Source organism: Oncorhynchus mykiss, chromosome 29 (assembly GCF_057628025.1).
Source record: "Oncorhynchus mykiss isolate SJ-2025 chromosome 29, ASM5762802v1, whole genome shotgun sequence".
Taxonomy (NCBI): Eukaryota; Metazoa; Chordata; class Actinopteri; order Salmoniformes; family Salmonidae; genus Oncorhynchus; species Oncorhynchus mykiss.
In genome coordinates, this window is record NC_143050.1 from 18,611,950 (window position 1) to 18,628,502 (window position 16,553).

The 16,553-nt window shown below is 41.2% G+C and overlaps 2 protein-coding genes across 3 annotated transcripts; both read right to left on the reverse strand.

The window, feature by feature from the left end:
• Window positions 1–6,787: 6,787 nt before the first annotated feature.
• Window positions 6,788–13,730, reverse strand: LOC110509969 (U4/U6.U5 tri-snRNP-associated protein 1). Of its 2 annotated transcripts, none has more exons than XM_021591218.3 (20): window positions 13,065–13,730; window positions 12,580–12,634; window positions 12,439–12,494; window positions 12,184–12,310; window positions 11,976–12,078; window positions 11,766–11,843; window positions 11,434–11,533; window positions 11,159–11,304; window positions 10,747–10,953; window positions 10,415–10,524; window positions 10,197–10,333; window positions 9,960–10,084; window positions 9,603–9,767; window positions 9,290–9,400; window positions 8,999–9,086; window positions 8,769–8,859; window positions 8,425–8,560; window positions 8,196–8,285; window positions 7,814–7,935; window positions 6,788–7,032 (listed from the first exon to the last, which is right to left on the reverse strand). In XM_021591218.3, exons 1-20 carry the CDS (start codon window positions 13,336–13,338, stop codon window positions 7,014–7,016), a joined length of 2,340 nt encoding a protein of 779 aa, XP_021446893.1. In that variant the 5' UTR covers window positions 13,339–13,730; the 3' UTR covers window positions 6,788–7,013. The 2 variants fall into 2 exon arrangements, with proteins under 2 accessions (XP_021446893.1, XP_090082832.1); XM_090226706.1 differs by having other exon boundaries at window positions 11,091–11,304; window positions 13,065–13,649.
• Window positions 13,731–14,206: 476 nt separating this feature from the next.
• LOC110509968 (N-acetyllactosaminide beta-1,3-N-acetylglucosaminyltransferase 2) lies at window positions 14,207–16,302 on the reverse strand. The gene has a single exon (XM_021591217.3). The coding sequence runs from the start codon at window positions 16,300–16,302 to the stop codon at window positions 14,965–14,967; it is 1,338 nt and encodes a 445-aa protein (XP_021446892.1). The 3' UTR covers window positions 14,207–14,964.
• Between the last annotated feature and the right edge of the window lie 251 nt (window positions 16,303–16,553).

Genomic DNA, 16,553 nt, shown 5'->3' on the forward strand with positions numbered 1-16,553 from the left:
TTTTTTTTTTTTATTAACAACAAATCAATACATAAATCACATGAGGGAACACAAGCATACATAGATTACAAACAATAGACAATCGAGCTAGGGGGTACAATATCACATTACAATTACACAAGGACTTTAAGGGACATGCATATACTTACAATTCTAACAGCTTTTTTGTCAGTAGAGCATTTAACCGTCTTAAAATACAGTTCAATTTCTTTTTGTAGGGTACGAAAATGTGGTTTTCTGTTTGTGAATTTACATTTGTGTATATGAAATTTGGCCAAAAGAATAATGAAATTAATTACATAAAAAAAATTCCGCTTATTTCTCTTGTATGTAAAGAATCCAAACAGTATATCTCTCCACAATAGTGTAAAATCTTCATAAATGTGTTCAATTATAAACCTACTGATGTCTTGCCACAGTTTTCTTACATGCATACAATGCCAAAAAAGATGCAAAACTGTTTCTGGGTGGTCATTACAAAAGGAGCAATTTGAGTTGATGTTTTCCTTAAACTTCTTCATATAGTGGTTGGCAGGATAATATTTATGAATAATTTTAAAGGAAACTTCCTTAATTTTGTTAACAAGTAGGTATGTGTGTGGCAACATCCAAACTTTTTTCCAACAGATATTATCAATAAATCCATTCCAATAAGGCATGACATAAGGTATAGATACAACATCCTGCTGAAACAAGGATCGTATCGCTCTGTTGTTGAATGGACCAAAAGAGAAACAAATCTTTCCTACTGATGAGTCAACAGGGTCAACAGAAGGTAGGCTCTGAGGGTCAGGTCTTGACACGTTCCTGAATAACAGAGCAACACCTGAGGGAATGGCATCTAAAACAATTGCAAAATCTTTAGGTGTTACAGGGACCTTGTAAAGTGATAAGAATTCTTTATAACTGAGTAAAAGACCCTCTGCATTTACCAGTTGGCTCACCAATAGGATATTATTTCGGAACCAATATTCTAAAAACAGAGAGGTATTTTTATACAATATATCCCGATTATTCCATATATAATATCTGTGTGGAGAAAAATTGTGTTTATAAATTAAGGACCATGACAAGAAAACCTGCCGATGAAAAGCAGAAAGTTTCACTGGAACTTTGTCAATATTATAATTGCAAAACAACATGAAGTTAAGGCCACCAAAAGTAGAGAAGACATGATGAGGAATAAAATTCCAGATAGAAGTGGGTCTTCTTAGGAATTGTTTTATACAATTGATCTTGAAAGTATTATTTAAAGTAGTAAAGTCCAGAAAATTCAGTCCACCATTCTCATAAGTGTTCATTACAACAGTTTTCCTAATGTAATGTGTACGGTTTCTCCAAGAAAGTCGAAAAGCATCTGGTCTATCTCCTTGCTTATTTTACTGTCAAGATATAAAGATAGAGCACCATATGTTAGTCTAGAGATACCTTCAGCCTTGGTTATTAGGACTCTACCTTTTAAAGATAAGTCCCTCTGTAGCCATTTAATTAGTTTCTTCTGTGTTTTTTTAATAAGAGGGTTAAAATGTAGTAAGCCTCTAGACTTCTGATCCTTTGTAATGGTTATGCCTAAATATGTAAGTTCTTCTTTTACTGGAATATCATAATATGAAGGTGTCACACAATATTTGACAGCTATGAGTTCACATTTCTTAATGTTAAGATATAGACCAGACGCTTTGGAAAAGGATTGTATCACATTGATCGATATGGGAATTTGGTTAGCGTCTTTCAGAAAAAGTGTAGTATCGTCAGCCAGCTGGCTTATAATCATTTCTTTACCAGCTATGGAAATACCTTGTACAGGACTATTATTTAAAGAATTTGCAAGAAGTTGGGTGATTAATAAAAACAGGTACGGAGAGATAGGACAACCTTGTCTAATTCCTCTCTTTAACTCAAATCTAGGTGAGGTGCCATATTTCAATTTGATAGAGCTGTTACCATTTGCATAGAGAGTCTTAATAGCCTTACAGAAAAAATCCCCAAAGCCAAGTCTCTCAAGGGAGTGGAAGAGAAACTGATGCTCTACTGTGTCAAATGCTTTATAAAAATCTAAAAATAATATGAAGCTATCCTCAGTTATTAGGTCTGAGTAGTCAAGTACGTCTAATACTAGTCTGACATTGTTAGAAATACGTCTGTTCCTCATGAAGCCAGACTGTGTTTCATCAATGATTGCATCCAGGACTTCTTTAATTATTTTTGCAAGTAGTAAGGCTAATATCTTATAGTCATTATTAAGAAGACAAATTGGACGCCAGTTATCGATGAGCAGCACTTCTTTTTTAGGTTTAGGTATCAGTGTTATTAACCCCTGACTCATTGTAGGAGGGAGAACATTGTTTTTAATACTCTCTAAAAAGACTTCAAATAGGAAGGGAGCTACTTGTTCAGAAAATAATTTGTAAAATTCTGACGTAAATTCCATCAACACCTGGTGATTTATTGTTCTTTAGATGTTTGATAGACTCTATAATCTCTTCAACTTTGATGGGTTCATCACACTGTTTAGATTCTATATCACTGATAGAGTGAACATTATTCAGTGAGTTAAAAAACACATCTGTGGATTCCTGACAATACGTTGAGCTATACAATTTTCTGTAAAAATTGCTACAGTATTTAGCGATTAATTTTTGGTCATCTGTAATAACACCATCAATGTTTAACTTATGGATAGTGTTATTTTTAGAGTGAAATTTCTCAAGTCTAAATAAATAGGATGAATTCTGTTCTCCCTCCTCAATCCATTTTTTTTCCTAGATCTAATAAAGGCTCCTTCTGCTTTTAATTTATATATATTATCCAGTTTATTTTGTAACTCGATTAGTTCCATCTTCTCCTCCCCCAAGAGGTCAGCTGGGGACCTCTGAGAAAGGGAAGTTATCTTAATGATCACCTTTTCCTCCTCAGCTCTTCTGGTCTTAGCAAGATTACTACCACATTTTCTAAGATATTTAGACACCTCAAATTTAAAGAGCTCCCAGTTCTTGCAATAAGATTTTTCTTCACAAGCCCTTTCCCAAAAGTGTGAGAGCAGATCTTTAACCTCAAATTTAACTATATCATTATTTAATAATGAGCTATTTAGCTTCCAGTAGGATGCTCTACCAAGGTTCGTATCAGGGGTAAATATTTTGATATCAATGTAAATAGTCCTATAGTCTGTGAGGGGAGTAGTACAAATATTTGTAGTAACACACTCACTATCAATACATTTGGATATAAGCCAAAAATCTATTCTGGATTGTCTGGAGCCTGTTTTGTTAGTCCAAGTGAATGATCTTTCGGCCGGAAACCTCTCTCTCCATATATCAAGATCAAACTTTTCCATAAAAAGTATTAAACCCAAATTCTGATTGGTTGGCCTACCTGGGGGCCATCTATCAGTTGAATAATCTATTGTAATGTTAAAGTCCCCTCCTATCAATAATAACGAATTGGGAAATTTAGATAACCAATGAAGTATGTGTTTCTCTATAGATTCAAGCAACTCATCATTCTCATGTTTGGTGTTGTGCCCGTAGAAGTTTACAGTAATGAGCGTAATGTCATTGTAACTGATCACAAGACAAATAAAGTGACCAAAGGGGTCACATTCCGAGTGTAGAACATTACCACCAAAGGTATTTTTCATTGTAGTGACACCGGCGGAGCGTTCAGATCCATGAGAGAGCCAAATATCGTTGCCCCACTGGAGGTCACAGTGGGGCAACGATATTTGGCTCTCCCATGGATCTGAACGCTCCGCCGGATGTTCCTACTTCTTCAGATTATATATATTTTTTGACGAAAATGAAAACGTGTCAGTTTGTCACTACCACGAGGTTGGAGTAATAACATGTTCAACTGGTTAAGATATTGGCTCGAATCTAGGTTGTGCCTTTAGATTTCGAGAAAATTAACAACTAAAGAATAATGTTTCAGTTCTCCAACCCCAAACGCCACCCGGTCTGTTTCACGATGCTGCGCTTCTGGGTTTAGACTGTGGATACACTTTTACCCCTCCGACACTACATAGTAATTGCGTCTTTTAGTAGGTAGAAACTCCGCCATGGTTCATTGGACAAAGTCTATGAGGAAAATTAATGGCGGTTTTGGATAAACACCGAAAATAAGGTCTGTGGTAAACACAGGTTTAGGAGATCTTAGACGTTTTGTTATTTGAGATAATCTTCATCAGCAAATGGTCACTTTGTGAATTTTGAACAATTTAAGTAATAATAAAAACAAATCACAAAGGCTTCATAATTCATAAAGGTCATGTTACCTGGTATCTCATAGAACAAAAAGCATAATATCTCCTAACCTCAGACCATATTTTAGGCGTTTATTCCAAAACCGTATTATGTCCCCACTCATTTTGCGCATAGGGATGGCTGAACAAACCGGAGACAATTTATTTTCGGGTTTTAGGACTATAAACTGGCGAGCTCTATCGCCATCAGCTGCCAGCGTTGCGTGATGTTCAACCGCAGTATCCAAGCTCAATAATCACTGAGGTTCAGTAGAGGCCCTCAGTGGTGGTGTCATAATACCCATAAAACCTAGCGGTCAAACAGGGAAATGGTTCCAATTGTTTTTCAACCATTACTTTTGCCCAAAAGTGGACACCCCTTCAAATCAGGGGATTCAGATATTTCAGCCACACCCGTTGCTGACAGATGTATAAAATTGAGTGCACCGCCATGCAATCTCCATAGACAAACATTGTCATTATAACAGCTCGTACTGAAGAGCTCAGGGACTTTCAACATGGCACCGTTGTTGGAAAGGTATGTCACCTTTCCAACAAGTCAGTTCATCAAATGTATGCCCTGCTAGAGCTGCCCCGGTCAACTGTAGGTGTTGTTAATGTGAAGTGGAAATGTCTAGGAGCAACAACAGCTCAGCCGCGAAGTGGTAGGCCACACAAGCTCACAGAACGGAACCATCGAGTCCTGAAGCGTGTAGCGTGTAAAAGTTGTCTGTCCTTGGGTGCAACACTCAGAGTTCAGAACTGCCTCACAAAGCAACGTCAGCAAAATAACTGTTTTTTGGGAGCTTAATGAAATGTGTTTCCATGGCAGAGCAGCGGCACACAAGCCTAAGATCACCATGCGCAATGCCAAGCGACGGCTGTGTAAAGCTCGCCCCCATTGGACTCTAGAGCAGTGGAAATGTGTTCTCTGGAATGATGAATCTCACTTCAACATCTGGCAGTACAACACTACCTGCCTGAATGCATACTGTAAAGTTAGGTGGAGGAGGAATAATGGTCTGGGACTGTTTTTCATGGTTCAGGCAGAACCAGTGTCGGGAAATCTTACCGCTACAGCATACAATGACATTCTGAACAATTCTGTGCTTCCAACTTTGTGGCAACAGTTTGGGGAAGGCCCTTTCCTGTTTCAGCATGACAATGCCCCATGCACAAAGTGAGGTCCACACAAAAATGGTTTGTCGAGATCCGTGTGGAAGAACTTGACTGGCCCTCACAAAACCTCCATAAAAAAGCCAGACTATGGTTTGCAACTGCACATGGGGACAAAGATCATACTTTTTGGAGAAATGTCCTCTAGTCTGATGAAACAAAAATAGAACTGTTTGGCCATAATGACCATTATATTAGGAGGAAAAAGGAGGAGGCTTGCAAGCCGTACCGTGAAGCACAGGAGTGGCAGCATCATGTTGTGGGGGTGCTTTGCTGCAGGAAGGACTGGTGCACATCACAAAATACAGTTTAAGTCAGAAGTTTACCTATACCGTAGCCAAATAAAGCATTGAGTTGACTTTATAATAGTTTATTCCTTAAAGGGTGCGTTCGTAAATCCGCTCTGGCGATCTACTCCGACTCCAGAGCACTCGTCTGTGTGCCAGAGCGCAGAAATACTGATGAATTTACAAACGCTCTACACACGTTGAATATGGCCGGTGTCAGTAAACGTCGGTAAAAGTGTATAATTAAATTGTTTCCAGCAGCAGTTACAGTCACCAATGCTCTGGATAACTTAAACAGCCTAATCATCTCTGCTAGGGCGAGTAAAATGGCACCGCTTGGTTTGCTTAATATAAGGAATTTTAAGTGATTTTTACTTTTGATACTTAAGTATATATTTTGCAATTACATGTACTCTTGATACTTAATTAAGTATATTTAAAACCAAATACTTTGACTTATTCAAGTAGTATTTTACCGGGTGACTTTCACTTCAGTAATTTTCTATTCAGGGATCTACTTTTACTCAAGTATGATAATTGGGTACTTTTTCCACCACTGGGTTCTCTCATGTGTCTGGAAGTAGCTAGGAAGCTAGCCAACGTTAACTGGCTAACTTGGGCGCTTGACTGCCGTTGTGAGGTCAGAACGCTATCAACCCTACTCCCCAGGCAGAGCGTCCAGTGTGCGCTCCGAACGCTCCGAGAGCCGAACGCTCTGAATTTACGTAAACCCAGAGCACGCTCCAGATTGAGTTTACAAACACAACCAATGTCATTAAATAAAACTAAGTAATATACACAACTTAAATAATTGTATTTTATAGTAATTTCCTATTTGGACCTGTCAGAGACAATGCAATACATTGGCAATTGAATGTTCACTATTTGGGGATTTTGAAGCTCAAAACATGTCATTTCATAATGCATGTGTACAAAAATAAAAAGAACTGAAAAACGTGATTTTTTTTAAAGAATCTAACCAAATGCAAACTCAAAAAGCACTAATCGCTCAGCACTACTAGTCAGGTATGTACCTTCAACTGCAAGCATTCACATGCTGCAAACATCTGTAAAGAAACCAGACAAAGTCATGTCAAATCTTTAATGTATGTAAATAACAAATTATAATCATTGTAGACATAAATCCAGGGTCAAAAGCAACAACGACTTTCTTTACACACACAACAGTAATAGGCCGCTACTTGATTTTATTCAATAAGGAAAATAAACTTATCAGTTTGTCTGTATGTGTGTCTGTGTAATGGTGCACGGCACACATCCTCACTGGTCAGATCCCTCCTCAACCACATTTATTTGGTGATGTTGTTTCTGGGGAAAGAGGAGGATTACAGATAAAGCATATTAAGAGTGAAACAGACAGTGTGACGAATAACTAGGTACATACTCAGTCCACATTCTCCTTAAAATTGAAAACATTGAAAGGAAATACCCTGAGCTGTTACTTGCAACCCTGCTCTGTGTAATCCACAGATGGGAAACTGATGGGGTGGGGCCACAAAAAAAAGGGGGAAAGGGGGATACATTTAGCCCAATCAGAACTCATGAGGGACCGCAGTGGCTCGTGGGTCTGCGTTCCCACACACAGTCAGCCAGCCTTTTGGGGAGCCCCAAGTGACATTTTGTTGTAAAAAGTTGTTTTAGAGTTAATTTCCTGCACGTTTACACATTTTGCCATGGGCGGAGAGAAAGGTTTGCAGTTTTTAATATAACTGAGTGGGGGTGACTAACAGAATCAACAGGGGCCCGCCGGTTGGTCATTTTACCATGAGTACTACAAAATTCAGATAACTGGCCGCTAGACTAATTTAACAATTTAAAAAATATTTGCTGACACGGGCAAATTGAGTATCAGTCAGTGACTGACAGAGAAACTGCTGATGCACAACCAAATTTCAAAATTGCACCTTGTGTATTCTACTATTCATATTTTCAACAGTAAGTTGAGACCCAGACTGAGTTCCGACAAAAAGGGGGATGCCAGTTGCCCATCCCAGGTTTAATCAATCACAAAAAGTGGCACTTTAATTAGACTAGAAATACATACAAGACAGGGTGAAAGAAAAAATAAAGAGGTTTATAAAATACTCACGCATTCATGCTCTTCCCACTCCCACTCAGCACAATGTAGGGGGTTTTCTGTGACTTCTGTTTCTCCTGAAGCAAAGCGACAGTTCCCAGAGGGGTATCACTACTGCTCATCTTCTTCAGCAGCTGATAAGAGACACGTGGGGGGAGAGGTTTTTAAATACATACTCGGTCAAACCACTGACTAGACTGGAAGCTTGCTAGGTCATATCCTCAAGGACTCAAATTGGGCAAGCCCTGCAACATTAATTTTCTTGTAAGGCCTGGAAATAAAGTGTCATTCAATTGAAAGCCATATGTGATGAAAAGTAATTAGATAAAAAAATAAAGTTCAGATTTCACTTAAAATAAATAATAATCTTTGAGTGAGCTTAGTTAAGACATACCGCTTCCTCTTCCAGCTTTTTCATCCTCCTCTCAGTCTTCATCTTGCCAGACCCCTTCCCATGGAACCGATGTGAGAGCTGCCGGAAAGCCTAGAGAAAGAATAGGGCTAGCGTGAAATATTCTCAATGAGCACCATTTACCTAGATTAAAAACAGCAATTGACACATTTGACAAAAATCATCATTCTACATGTCAATGATTTTAAGAGAATTTTAAATAACAATGTACCTCTTTGGGAGTGAGCTTCCGTCCAGATTCATCCACATACTCAATCTTGACATCTGGCTTGTAGGCGTCCTTCTCCTTGAAGTCCTGGGTGAAGCCTCTATATTCCTCCCTCCGACTGTACTTGTCATCTATCGTCCTAGAGTTGGAGAAACAAGGACAGAGTATTCCATGGAGGCTAACGGGTTTTCATACATTACACATGAGCAACCCAGGCTTTGAGCCCCAAAAGAAAAGTAAATTACTAAATACATGCCATTTTATTTATGTTGTAACTTTTGCAATGTGTTTGAGAAAGTGGTGATCATTTAACTAGCATATAAGCACAAAAAGTAAAGGTAGCTCACATCTTGTCCTCAATGCTGTAGTTATCATTGGGCAGGGCACCGGTAGGCGCACGGACACGGGATATCTTCTGCATTTGAGTGTCCAAGAGACCTAAGGGAGAGAAGAAGAGTATATGAGAGCATGAATGAAACTATGGAGATAGGAGACGAGAGGAATAAATAAAAAAACACTACGGTCCTTTTCTAAACAAATACTGTCAAAGTGGGGACGTCTACCCCCAATCTCTTACCCTTATTCTTACAGAGCGCCAAGGCAGCAGCCAGCCCAGAGTTGACAATGGGTTCTTCATCCAGGATGGTGGTCGAGGCTGTGGCAAACTACAAGATAGAAGTAAGAGGCAAGTCAAGCACACCCAGCGGACACGTTTTCACTTCAGTAGTTCAGGGGGAAAAAGCTTTGCGTATTCTTATGGGCCATGGTATGTTATTCTCTATATTACCTACTAGAGGACTCCAAAATGAGCACTACTGGTAAATGCATGGGAATATGCATGAGACTACAAGGCAGTAGGATGACTCACATCAGGCTGCTTCTGCTCCTCATCCACGTTGACGATGCTCCAGCCAACATTCTCATCCCCGTCGGAGTCTGAACCGCCAGCGCCATCTCTCTCCGCCTCCTGCTCGAAATCCTACAACAGAAGAATACAGTTTATACAAGAGACAAACCAGTGTTCAAGTGCAAACACACAGAGCTCATGGTTATTTCAATTCTCCTTACTGAGCACATTAGAATTGCTTCCTTGTTCATGAGGTGGTCATGTGCCAATTCTAATGAGGTACATTTTTTAAAATGAACAGTTAGCTATAGCCTGTCTCTTGCACTGTACCCACCATGATGTCCTCCTGGTCCTCTCGGTTTCCCGACAGGCCGTAGGTGGGGATGTCACCCAGAGTTCTGCAGAACTCAGAGGTGGCATTGAACACAATGTTCAGGTTGTTCTTGTCTTCATCGTCACTGTCGTCCCCTCTTGCAAGCCCTCGGACCTGCTCTGCCACCTGAGGGCCAAGAGTGAGAACCATGTTTAAACATTTATTGGTGATTAAATATCACAACAGATTTGTTAGTAATCCACTCAATATTGCGGTTTTCCATTGTCAAAGGAAATATCCTATCCAGTATAATGATCTTTGGCCACAGTGATATTCTAGCATCGTAAAGAGGAACAGCTCTGAACAGAATGCTCACACCTTTTCCCCAGAGTTTTTGAGCAGCTGTTTCTGTTTGAGTTTTCGTTGTTTCTCCAGCTGCTTTTGCAGCTCCTGCTCTGCCTCGTCCTCCTCCAGCACAGCCGGATCAGGGGGGGTGAAGTTCTCTGAAGGAAAAATAAAGAGTAAGTGTTGTCATAATATTGAAGTAAACCAGGCATGAGTGAACCAGACATGTACTTAGCTCATCACTAAACCACTAACAGATGTCTCTCTCACCATCGTCACTGATGTCCATGTCCGCCATCCTGATGTCATCTGACTGTTGGGGTACATCTAGTCCCGGTATGATGACACGCTCCTTCACCCCTTCCTGGCCCTCCTCATCCAACTGCTTGCGACCCCGACCCCGAGCCCTGAAGAAGAGAGAAAGAGTCAGACAAAAAAAAAAAAAAAGGCTACTCTGTCATTCATATTGAAGCTGATGGGAGCAGAACCTGGAGCCAAAGTCGGTGTTGCGTGTGTCGTCTAATTGGAGCTCATCAGGCAATGCCTTCTCCTTCTTCCTGATCTTCCTGACGCGCTGCTTGGTCTTCTTAAAGCCCACCTATAATAACAAAATAAGTAAGAACCTGTCTGTGAATAATGACAACAATTAACGATAACTCAGTGTGTGAACAATTTTCCAAAAACACACACACAGACTTAATATTCAAAAGAAAACACATTCAAGCAGTACATCTGAGACAAGAGCATATATATATATATATATATACAAAGGACAGCTTCCAAGGCCCTCTCCAGAGCACCCCCTACCCACAGCCCTCACCATCTCCTGGGGTGTGTAGTACTCTGAGGCAATAGCGAGAACAGGCATCTCCAGGGACTGGGCCTGGTTCCTCAGGGTCTCCCTGATGGCCTGGAGCTCCCGTTCCCGTTCCCCCTCAGCACAGCCCCCTTTGCTCAGCCGGAAACTCTTCTTCTTCTCTCCATCAATCTCCTCATCATACTTGCCCAGCACAGTACGCGGCTTGAACTGCAGAGGTGAACATTGGACAGTGAGATTGAATTAAGCGGTGAGTGTGACATAGAAGTATTTCAGAAATAATGAAAAACAAAGTTGACACTTCATGCCTTACCCTAACCATGTCATCCACACTCTCTCGTCCTTACCGTAACCATGTCATCCACACTCTCTCGTCCTTACCGTAACCATGTCATCCACACTCTCTCGTCCTTACCGTAACCATGTCATCCACACTCTCGTCCTCTTCATAGGCTTTGTAATCAGGCTTTTTCTTCTTCAACTCCACATTCTTCTCAGCATTTTCTTTATCCACCAGACCCACATTTACAAGAACATCGCCCCCCTCTTCATCAAGCACACCTGAAAGACACACAAAAGGGCAATGAGTGGGTGGGCATGTACCACTATGTTTATGATGTGGGTCTGGCTTAAGCATGGTCTTCATTAATATATTTGTGTGTTATTGGTAACATTTCAACCTGCTCTCACCTTTGTCTTGCAGTGTGAGAATGACAGTCTCCCCTTCATTAAATGACTCCATCTTGTGCTGGACAGTGAGACCCTTTAGGTCCCGGGAGCTGTAAGCGACCTATAACAAAGACACGCAGAAGAACATAAGACCTAGAGGCATTCTCTCACATCAGATCACTTAACGACTCAGTCTGCACAGAATCAAGACATAAAGTGCCTCCCTTAGGGGTAGTGACTTCACAGGGGGGGACTGGCATATTGCCTGAATGCTGTTTATATCTAGCTTGCAATCACACACACACCAGTAATTTAAGCAGTTGAGATATTCATCACACGAGAGCAGATTTTACCTTCTTGGTCTGTCCAAACTCCTCCTCCACCAGATTGCTCACACCAAACTCCTCATCCATCTCCTGCAGAAGCTTGGCCTATAGGGAAAGAAAGAAAATGAAGGAACCAATTAAAAACTGAGTACAAAATAACATCATGACTAATACACACAAACAGCTCCTTTCATCTCACAGCCCTCATCCTTCCCCTATGGTTCCCACCCTACTCACTCTCTTCTCTGCCAGTTCTTTCTCTTTGGACATCTTCCGGCTCCTCTCAACCCAGGCAACAGTGTCATCCAGCCAGTCTTCTTCTGCTAAGGTCTTCACTTTCCTGAAAATCACAGCAGGAGAGGAAGAGAAAAAGAAAATTAATTGGATCACTAACTACTATAGTCCAAGTTGGTGTACGTACAGCCTTCCTGCCGTTAGATCTTACCCCAGTTTCTTATTGAGGAGCCTCTTTTCCTTCAGAGCTGCCAGTTTCTCCCTCATCTCTTTCTGCTGTTTAATGTACACTGGGTTGATCGTCTCTGCAACAATTGGCTGCTCCTTCGTGCCGAGCTCTGGGGCAGCAGACAGGGAGGGGTGAGTCAGTAAAATTACAAATCAGCAAGTCTCACATGACCTTACTACTACAAACATGGTCATCTAGTTCTAGTCAGACAAGTAACATGGCTCAAGTTTGTCTCACCTTTAGTGGTGTCAGTCATTTCCAGAGGCTTCAGACCAAGCTTGGCCCTCAGCTTGCTGTTAGAAAGAAAACCGGGGAAGAGTTATTCAGAATTCACCATCATGAGTGCTCCTTCATTCAATGTCTGTGTCTTTCTCTTACTTTGTCTCTTCAATGGTAAGCGAGGCATCTCCACTTGCAGACTGTGGTGCAATTTCTAGAGGAAAATAACAATTGAAGTTAACACAGGAGAAAACCTGGCACCTTCGATGTCATATATGCAATAGGTCAGACTATATTTAAGCAATAAGGCCAGAGGGGGTGTGGTATATGGCCAATATACCACAGTTAAAGGCTGTTCTTAAGCACGACAATGTGGAGTGCCTGGATACAGCCCTTAGGCGTGGTATACTGGCCATATACCACAACCCCCCGAGGTGCATTATTGCCATTATAAAGTGGTTACCAACATAATTAGCAAAAATATGTTTTGTCATACCCATGGTATACATTCTGATATACCACGGCTGTCTGCCAATCATCATTCAGGACTCGAACCACCTAGTTTATAATTGAGTGTATTGCGCACTGATAGGACGTAGTTATGAATGTTTGTACGTGGAAATCTGCATGACTGATGTATTTACCTGTGCCCTCACATCCGGGCTCCACTTTTTCTTTCTTTACCCGAGGCTCCCCAGTACTCCTCTCCCCTTTACTGCGACCGTCTCTCTCGGAACCACGTACACTCCTTTCCTTCGATCTGGACCGTTTCCTTTTCTCCCGCTCTCGGTTGCCATCTCGTTCCTTGTCCCTCTCCCGGTCCTTATGACGGTGTTTTTTGTGTTCGCGGTGACCACGTTCTTCGGCATCCTTATCTTTATCACGGCCCTTTTCCTTGTGTTTTTTCGACGAACCCATCTTCCTTGTTATGTTCTGTAAAATTGCTTTCTAACTAGTTTTTAAAAAATACTACTAACTTTACCTGTCCGTATGCAACAGCTAACGTTTATATTCGCTAGCTAAGCTAACGTGCCAGCGATTGTTGACAGTCAGTAGACGATGAAGATATATTTTTTAAGTTATCTGGCTAGAGGAAAAACGTAAAACTATAGTCGAAAACATTGCTCGTAAAACCCCATCTCAGGGCAAGCTGCAACAAATTATTTAAGCAAGTGTTTACTTACGTGTGAACAAAAACACAAATCGCACTGGAAACGAGTGGACGACTTGAGAATGACCTTTTTAGATTTATTTCCGGGGTCAAATGAAACGTCACTTCAGAACAAAGACTTTTTGTTGTTGAATGAACTATGTGAGAAAACCGACTCCTGATACTTCCATCTGAAGTACACGAAGTGATTTCGTTTCCCCTAGGTTGTGTTGATGAATAAGTCAATTTGCAGGTAATATTTTTGAGTTATATTTGTGGTTTTGATGATAGCCCACTGTTGTGAAAATACCAACTTCACACTGTGACATTTTGTTTGACACAGTGAAGTAGAGTGAACTAGGCCAATGTTTTGTTGAAAATAAAAATAGAAGAGATTTTTTTTTTTTTTTTTTTTTCATTTGCAAGTCTCATGATATATGATAGTGTCATACAAAATCTATGACTGTTATTAAAAGGTTGTATTTTTGAGAATAGCCAGCACAATGGCACAATGGTATGGTTAAATTGTAAAAAGCCTATAACAACTACTTCTCAATTTCACATGAATAAATATGTTTCTATCTACATGTAAAATACAATTATTTATTTATTTGAACATCAAGCAAAAAATTCAACTGACAGTTGAATTGATTTTATTGGAATTGGAATGAAACAGACTTAAAATGTCTTGATGACATGTTCTGAGTAAATTAACTAACTTAAGCATCGAGGGTTGAAGCTATGGTCACTGCCCTAATGGCAGTGGTGGAAAAAGAGCCCAATTGTCAAAAAATATAAAATAAAACATTAATAGAAAATGACTCAAATAAAAGTGCAAGTCACACAGTAAAATACTACTTGAATAAGTCTAAAAATATTTGGTTTTAAATATACTTAAGTATCAAAAGTACATGTAATTGCTCAAATATACTTAATTATCAAAAGTATAAATATTCTCAAATTCCTTATATTAGGCAAACCAGGCGGCATGATTTTCTTGTTTTTTTAAATGTACAGATAGCCAGGGGCTTACTACAACACTCAGACAATATTTACAAACAAAGCATTTGTATTTAGTGAGTCCGCCAGATCAGAAACAGTAGGGAGGATCAGGGATGTTCTTTTGATAAGTGCATGAATTGAACCATTTTCCTGTCCTGCTAAGAATAAAAAATGTAACGAGTACTTTTAGGTGTCAAGGAAAACATGGAATAAAAAGTACATTATTTTCTTTAGGTATGTAGTGGAGTAAAAGTTGACAAAACATAAATAGTCAAGTAAAGTACAGATACCCCCAAAAACTACTTAAGTAGTACTTTAAAGTATTTGTACTTAAGTACTTTACACCACAGCCTAATGGCCGTGGTCTGATGCCCCACCCTTTTACAGTTTCTTCAGCATGGTGAGGGTGGACTCTGCAGCCTCCTCCATAGTGTGAGCATCTCTTTAGGGTTTCGCTTATGAACCAGCAGCACAGAGCTGTAAGCACAAGGCTTCTCCCTCTCTGTTTCTGGGAGATCAAAGGTATAAAATCCAGGGTGATGGATGGGGGCCACCCCAAGTCTGTGGAGGCACATGCCCAGATACACATCATCGATGGGGAACAGATGCACCCTCTCTGACACCTGTCTCAGACGCATAGCAAGTGCACCAGAGTACACCACTCCTCCTCCACCAGCATATGGTGGGTATGCACCTTTGTAAAAACTCTCTGAGATATAGTATTTGGTGGTTGGCTGTCGGTTTGGCATTGCATTCTGAATTACATCCCCCACAAACAAATCCTTTATCTTCTCAGTTTTGTTCCTATCTGCGCTCCACATGCCGTTCTCCTCCCTCTGTTTATGCAGGTAGTCCAGGAGGGAACTTGTCCTAACAAAAACATCATCATCACCCTTGAAGACAAACTGTGCCCCTGGACAGTGGTTCTGAAGCCAATGCCAGAAAAGCAGATCTTTCAGGGTCAGGTTAAAGAAAGTGTCCCTGAAGTCCCACTGCAGGATGTCCCCATACTGCTGGCTCTCCAGCATCAGGAGGCCCCCAAGGTCTGGGTGAGGGCCCGTTGTCGAGTCCTGTCTACCCAGCAGAAATACTGTACGCACCAGCCCACCTCTCCCCCCGAGCTCCCCCTTCACCCAGCCACTTCTCCCCCATGTTTCCCGGATAGCCTGCCTGTTCTCAAAGTTACCCACCTGGGATTTGATGGCCATTAGCAGCATAGGTAGCTCCGGCCCAGTGCTTTCATTGCCAGCACACACTCTGGGCTGGTTCATGAGGAAGGGGTACACCCTGCAATGCATGGACTGGACAAATGCCCTCATCTGCTCTGGCAGGGTATTGAAGTCAGGTAGGTGAGGCAGCCAGCACTTGTCTGGGCCACAGTCTGAGGAGACCTCCATCTCTGGTGGCTGAGTGCTAAGCCTTGTGATCATACCTGCAGTTGAGTTGCCCCTCAAAATGGGGTTATGGTGCCGGTCCCAGAGATGCTGAAGCTGGTTCCACAAAGCACTGTCCTCCAGGCGAAGGTTCCAGAAGGGGCCCAGGGGATGGGAGGCCAGTGCCCCAGAGTTGGCAGAGACCCCTGGGGCAACAAAGTGGACAGGTAGGTGGGGAGGGGAGTAGGATATGGATACAAATATGGACACCATGATATAAACCAGGAGATGTCCCATCATCACACAGGGCATGAGGCAGAGGCACAAGATCGTTCCATTGCATCGGCATCGGGCCATTGGCTGCTGTATGTAGTAGGACATGAATAGAAAGAATGAAGAGAGAGAGAGAAATAGAGGAGAGGGGGGGTTAGCTACTCACCGGCAAAAAAAAACATGAGCATATAAACTGGTTAAATGAAGAGCATAAGTATTTATCAAAATGAGGTACTTTGTTTTATTAATGTGAGACCAATAAGGGGATACAGCCAGTCATAACTAGAGGCAACTGCAGGTCTCTGAGGGCCAGTGTCCTAGGTGATGCTCCAGAG